General features: G+C 26.1%; 1 protein-coding gene across 2 annotated transcripts; it reads left to right on the forward strand.

Annotated features, from left to right (window-relative positions):
- The first annotated feature begins 81 nt into the window (after nucleotides 1–81).
- Nucleotides 82–5,357, forward strand: Phkgamma (phosphorylase kinase gamma). 2 transcript variants are annotated; one of them, XM_072900092.1, is made up of 9 exons: nucleotides 94–638; nucleotides 911–1,080; nucleotides 1,480–1,764; nucleotides 1,832–1,922; nucleotides 2,096–2,232; nucleotides 2,766–2,863; nucleotides 3,397–3,480; nucleotides 4,324–4,482; nucleotides 4,776–5,350. In XM_072900092.1, exons 1-9 carry the CDS (start codon nucleotides 547–549, stop codon nucleotides 4,908–4,910), a joined length of 1,251 nt encoding a protein of 416 aa, XP_072756193.1. In that variant the 5' UTR covers nucleotides 94–546; the 3' UTR covers nucleotides 4,911–5,350. The 2 variants fall into 2 exon arrangements, with proteins under 2 accessions (XP_072756195.1, XP_072756193.1); XM_072900094.1 differs by lacking the exon at nucleotides 3,397–3,480 and having other exon boundaries at nucleotides 82–638; nucleotides 4,776–5,357.
- Nucleotides 5,358–6,513: the final 1,156 nt, after the last annotated feature.

Genomic DNA, 6,513 nt, shown 5'->3' on the forward strand with positions numbered 1-6,513 from the left:
CTAGAAATTCGTCTATTGAGAACAATGAAATGTCACTACTTTTAGAGCTTGAAGTAAGAAAACACAGTGTTACGTAATTGGCTATCGAATAGAGAATTTTTGAAGTTGGGAAAATTGTTTTATTCGACAGCCAATCGTGTGACATTATGTTTATGTGTATTTCTTGACCCTGTTATGTATATTTATATACCGTGTCCCCCTGTGTCTCGTACCCTCTTTTATGCTCGCGAAATTATATTGATAGTTATCGATAGTCAATAGATAATCGTGTTATGCTATAATGATCAGATTACATTATTATTGCGAAATGTGAGAATGATCGAGGAACAATCACTCGGCTGATTGCGAATGACAGTTCCGCGTGACAAGAGTTCCGCATACACGTATATATATATATACGTTCCGATCGTGTTGGATTGTGTTTGAGCTTTCTTAGAAATATGTTGTTCCTGGCGAAAATGTATTATTGAGATCGGCGTAAAGAAATATACGGTATACAATACGCACATTTCTCACGAGGGACGTTAGAGTTTACAGGGCGAAATCATGGCGAAGGATGAGGGAGACGACGTGCTGCCAGACAAGGATGCGGCGAAAGAATTCTACGCTAAGTACGAGCCCAAGGAGATCTTGGGAAGGTACATCGCCACGCTTTTTATCACTGTTAAAATTAAATATTTTTACTAGCTCTCGTGATGATAATGAATACTTGTCTTTAAATACTTCTGTATCTCGTGTCAGCGGTCGTGGTTAATAAGCGACCAAATTTATATAGCCAACTTTTAAATTCACAGTGACATTACATAATTAAAGCAGATCTCGATACGTTTTCTACGTACAGGTCACAAATAACTTATTATTTTGATGAATTTGACGAATTAAGCTTAATATGTGGCAACAAATATTTTAGGGGGATATCTTCTACCGTAAGAAGATGTATAGAGAAAGAGACAGGTATAGAATATGCAGCTAAAATTATAGACATCAGCAATGAGACTCAAGAGGATGGACATACTATGAAGGATGCTACGCTACAAGAAGTACAAATTCTTCATAGAGTAGCTGGACATCCATATATCAGTAAGTTATCTATTTTAACTTTCCTTTAAAGCTCAATGAAAATTATTAGAGTCTCCTTAAATTTGGCTTTACGCTATCTTTTGTAAACATTAATATTGCATTCCCTCTATATCATAATAAACTCTATTGGAATGGAAATTATATGGCAGCATTGCAAATAACAACTTTATAATTGTATTTACACATGTGCATCATAATTGGACAGTTTGTATTATGACTAGAGGGTCTCTAGTTTTTTTTTTTTTTTAAGAATTTTTTGCTCCTATCTCAAGAGAGCCAAAACTAATGAGATTCTACTGTCCTATTGATTACAAAAAAGATTATATAATATCTTAATTTTTTTAGACACACTTTGTGCTAAATAAGACGACTGCAATCATCTTTTTTTTTTATTTCTAGTTGAATTGCATGACGTTTTTGAATCCAATACGTTTATATTTTTAATTTTTGAATTATGCAAAAATGGAGAACTATTTGATTATCTTACATCTGTTGTGACACTTTCTGAAAAGAAGACACGTTACATCATGAGACAAGTATTTGAAGGAATTCAACATATACATAATCAAAGAATAGTACATAGGGATTTAAAGCCTGAAAATATATTACTCGATGATAACTTGAATGTAAAGATAACAGATTTTGGATTTGCCAGAATGTTGAAAATTGGTGAAAAATTAGAAGGTTTGTTGCATCATTTCTTTCCATATGATTTTAAGAAATGTACCTATTAGTTTCATATATTTTGTAGATCTTTGTGGTACACCTGGCTATCTAGCACCAGAAGTATTAAAATGTAATATGTTTGAGAATGCAGATGGTTATGGGTTTGAAGTTGATATGTAAGATATCTTTATTAATTATAAAAATACATATATATACACACCTATATTTTACAGATATAGTGGTATATAGATTTTTAGATTTTAGATTTAAAAGAATTTAAATTATATTGTAGCGCTTTCCTGCTATATACATTCTCTTATATTGTCCATTTTTGTCTATGATGTAATAGATGGGCTTGTGGTGTAATTATGTTTACACTATTGGTTGGCTGTCCTCCATTTTGGCATCGAAAGCAAATGGTCATGCTTAGAAATATAATGGAGGGAAAATATTCGTTTACCTCTCCCGAATGGGCTGATATAACAGGTAAAAATTACAACTGAAAGACTACACTTTATTATAAATAATAAATTAAAAAAGGCTACAAAAATATAAAAAGATGTCCCAAAATTGAAAGATAACGCAAGTTAGTTGATGCAAAAAAATTCATGTAAAAAGTATATGCCATCTTTGTATTCTAAGCAATTTCTTAAATATAAAATTAGACCAATCAGTATTGGTTAAAGAATTATCTGCCATGACATGTTATGTAATAGTGTGCAAACACAATCTTTTGTCTAGCATTGGTGATCACAAAGTGTCTAGCAATTAATATTATTATACGCACGACTCACTGACAGATGACTTTAAATAACGCTCATATTCGTTTGAACTTGAAGCCTTTATATTTAAAAAACTTTTTGCAATAAAAAATAGTATGCATTTTTATTACTTAATTTTATACAACTTTTACTCTGCAATCTTATTATCTTTGAAATTTGAGATACTGTGTGTATGTGTGTATTATATATATATATTTTTTTTTCATATAATACATATAATTGGTATACATATTTTAGAGGCTCCAAAAGATTTAATAAGAAAGCTGCTAGTTGTAGATCCTAAAAAAAGAATTTCTATAAAGGATGCATTAGAACATTCATTCTTCCATACTGTTGTAAGTATTAAATATTATTATATACATTAAAATAGTTATTGACATTTTCAGACATTGGCAATTTTCAATTTGAGATAAGAGTTACACATTTAATATACATATATATAAAATTTCTTTAAATAACTCATTTTATATATATATGATGTTTTATCATGGAGTTATAACATTTTGCTATTAATTTGTTTTTATTTATTGTTCTTTTTGTTTATTATTTTTATTCCAAAATAAACTTCTATTTTATTATAATAAGTATTTTTCAATCTAAGGCTTATAACGTACAATAAGAAAAAAATACATAAGAAAATAGAGAATCTTTATATTTTTCTCCTTATCATACATTTAATGGTAGAAATATTAAATCATTAAATTTCTACTATTCATCTACCTAGTCACCTATGTGCACTTTGTTTTTATTTTTTTGTTGAAAAATGATTTTTACTTTTTGTTAATAAAATATTACATAGGTAGGTGGAGTTGTTACTTGATTGCATTATGAAATTATAATTACAAAATGTAAGTTATTGGTCTTGCAGCTGTGGGATCAAGACATCGCTCCTCTAAAACGTTCTCTGTCATCTAATTCGCGACGTCTGAGTAGGATATCTCAGTTAGCTTTGGTAAATTACTTTTCTTTTTATTTTGTTGACAAAAACGTAAAATTTATTTATTATTATCGTTTTTATATAACCAAATGTAAAATTTACTAATAACTATTGTTTTTACATAACAATAATACTTATATATATTATTTAGCCAACATCAATTGTTACATCATGAATAAATAGATGATTGAAAACAATGCGCGCGTGCGATGGATATATATTGGTAAAAAAAATGATAAATTTTTGTCTTTTGAAAGAAGCAAATTATGTAGTTACAAAATATAACATTTTCAAAGTTCAATTATCTTTTTACAAGTATTTAGTTTATTATTATCTAGAAATTTTCAAGCACATATTATTGAGATTGTTTTCAATCATTCTATATAACATGTAGTTAACTACTATTTATTAAATTGTTATAGTTGTTTTTTGTTAATAGAATCATGTCAATATATCTTTACCTATTGGACTTCATTAATTTTTCTTTGTTAAATGATTATGCACAAACATATATATGTATATTAATATTTGAAAAGGAAATTATATACATACATATATATACACACGCACATACCCATATACATTTATTGTGTGCATCTTCATTAACAATCTATTAATGAAGTTGAGGACATATGTTAAAATATATGTGTACATTGTTAATATTAGCACTTTTTGGAACCTATTGTCTAATTAATTTAATGTTCAATTTAATTATATTTATAAAAAAGCTACATTTCATTACAAGTAGAGAATAGTAGCGATAATATAATAAAGCTATTAATTAAGAAAAGCTTAAGCTTTGTTACTTTTTGCTATAAAGCTAATAAGTTTATATATATTTATTTTTTTATTGTGCAGGAACTGAAGGCCAAATCGTTCAATGCACGAAAGAGATTCCAATTGGCAATTATTTGTGTGCGAGCAGTTATTCGTATTAAACGACTTCACATCACGCCTGAACCGCTTTCAACACATATAACTTGTACAGATCCATATAGGATAAAGATTCTACGAAAGGTATAAATTCTTTTAGATAGTAAAAAAAAGATAATGAAAATTTATTATACGAATCCAATATATTTAATAATTACAATGTGACATATGTGTGACATTGAGTATTTGATATTAAATATGACTGATAATTGTTAGCAGAAAAATACTGATAAAATTTTGTCTTTAAATGATGCATTAAAATTTTCTAAAGTTATTTCAAAATTAAATACGGGCATGATTATATAATTACCATTGAGATTGATTAAGCGAGAATAGTATGTATTTGCTAAACATTATTCTTGACCAATGATTTTCAGGTGATCGATGGATGTGCATTTCGAGTTTATGGGCACTGGGTAAAGAAGGGGGAGGGTCAAAATCGCGCGGCACTTTTCGAAAATACACCAAAGACAGAACTGAAGCATCTGTATGTTAATAACTTAAGTAGATAACTATTATTTTGTTAATTTGTTCTAGTTAAATTTACTGCAAATAGAATCTCGACGGTCTAATAAAGTATATTAAAAACACAACTGTAAAATAATGTTTAAAAACAAGGGTCTAACGATTATGATATAGTAGTTGAATTCTGTGTGCGTGTGTGTGTATGTGGTGTTTTGGTCAGATTTATTAAAATTTATATTCCTATAAAAGAAATTATATCATTGAATATATACATATAATATGATTAATTAACGTAACTAAAACTGAAATTGCAAGAAATGTACTTCTTTGTATATTTAAATGTAAAAGCAAAATGCAACAAATATTTTCTAAGAATATTTTTATAAAAATGCTAAAGGTTTGACATACAGTTTAATAATGTATATATCACTATAATAATGTGATAACTATTTTGCTGAAAATTGTTGGAAACTCTTTGATTTTGTTCTTCAAAACAGTAATACTCGTAATATTTAATAATAAAAATATATATATTTTGTTTAAATTATTATAGTGATTTATGTTTATGACATACAATGTACATTTAATGTTAATTCTTTTTTAGATAAATTTCCACTAGAATATAATATTTTATGCAAAATCTAGTCACAATTTTTGTACAAATAAATAAATTTGTTCTAAACTACATATTATAGAAGATATTTCTATAAAAAACTAACACATATATAAGTCAAATAAGATTTACCACAAAAATCTACTTTAATGCATATTGACAATATTTGTTGAATTACATTTATTTGTATTTATTTTATCATGGACATAAAGAAAATCAAACAAATTTTATCAATGTCTAAGTACATTAGAAAGATATATGTATGTATATGTATTTTTAATTTCTATACATATATTTCTAATATATATCTTTCCCATCTAATATAATTGGATAAATATTCAAAAATATTTTAAATTAATAATTCAAACTACATACAAATCTATCACTTGTATTATCATATAAAAGAAGAAGTTGCTGTCCTTTTTAGAAATGCTTATATCTTAAGTTTGATGTTTTTAATTGCATATATTTATATGTAAATATGCATATATATATATATATATATATATATATATATATATATATATATATACATACAATATAACAGTATATAAGTTTGTAGTCTTCATTAATATGATATATGTTTAAAAATTGTATTGTTATTTTTAACAGTGTGCAATGTAATGATTAGTGGCAATAATTTTATACATAAATAATTATACATAAATCATAGATAATAATAATAGATATTTATGATCTAACAAATAAAGTAAAAATATTTTCAGAAAAAATTAATTATGAGTTGTATATAAAATTACAAAATAATAAAATTTAATAAATACAGTCAAGATTTTTTTTTCTTACAATAAGTATTATTTAATGTATTAGATGTCATATTGAATTGTATACTGTATGTGTGAATGCATAATTTTTCCTGACTTTTATGTGCAGTATGTGATATTTCAATATATTTCCTGTGACATACAAAAAGTCTACATATATATAAATGTAAATATTAATAAAAGACTTAAGATTATATAAATGAAAGAATATATTTTAAATCAAGTATATATATATATATATATTTAAAAAATCAG

This window comes from Anoplolepis gracilipes, chromosome 10 (assembly GCF_047496725.1).
Source record: "Anoplolepis gracilipes chromosome 10, ASM4749672v1, whole genome shotgun sequence".
NCBI classification, from domain to species: Eukaryota; Metazoa; Arthropoda; class Insecta; order Hymenoptera; family Formicidae; genus Anoplolepis; species Anoplolepis gracilipes.

What these genes read in the sequence shown, in the direction of transcription:
- Phkgamma (XM_072900092.1), top strand. Translation starts at nt 547, where the DNA reads ATGGCGAAGGATGAGGGAGACGACGTGCTGCCAGACAAGGATGCGGCG. An exon ending in ATTCATTCTTCCATACTGTT is followed by an intron (nt 2,864 to 3,396) that starts GTAAGTATTAAA and finishes TTGGTCTTGCAG; the next exon opens with CTGTGGGATCAAGACATCGC. An exon ending in GGATATCTCAGTTAGCTTTG is followed by an intron (nt 3,481 to 4,323) that starts GTAAATTACTTT and finishes TTTATTGTGCAG; the next exon opens with GAACTGAAGGCCAAATCGTT.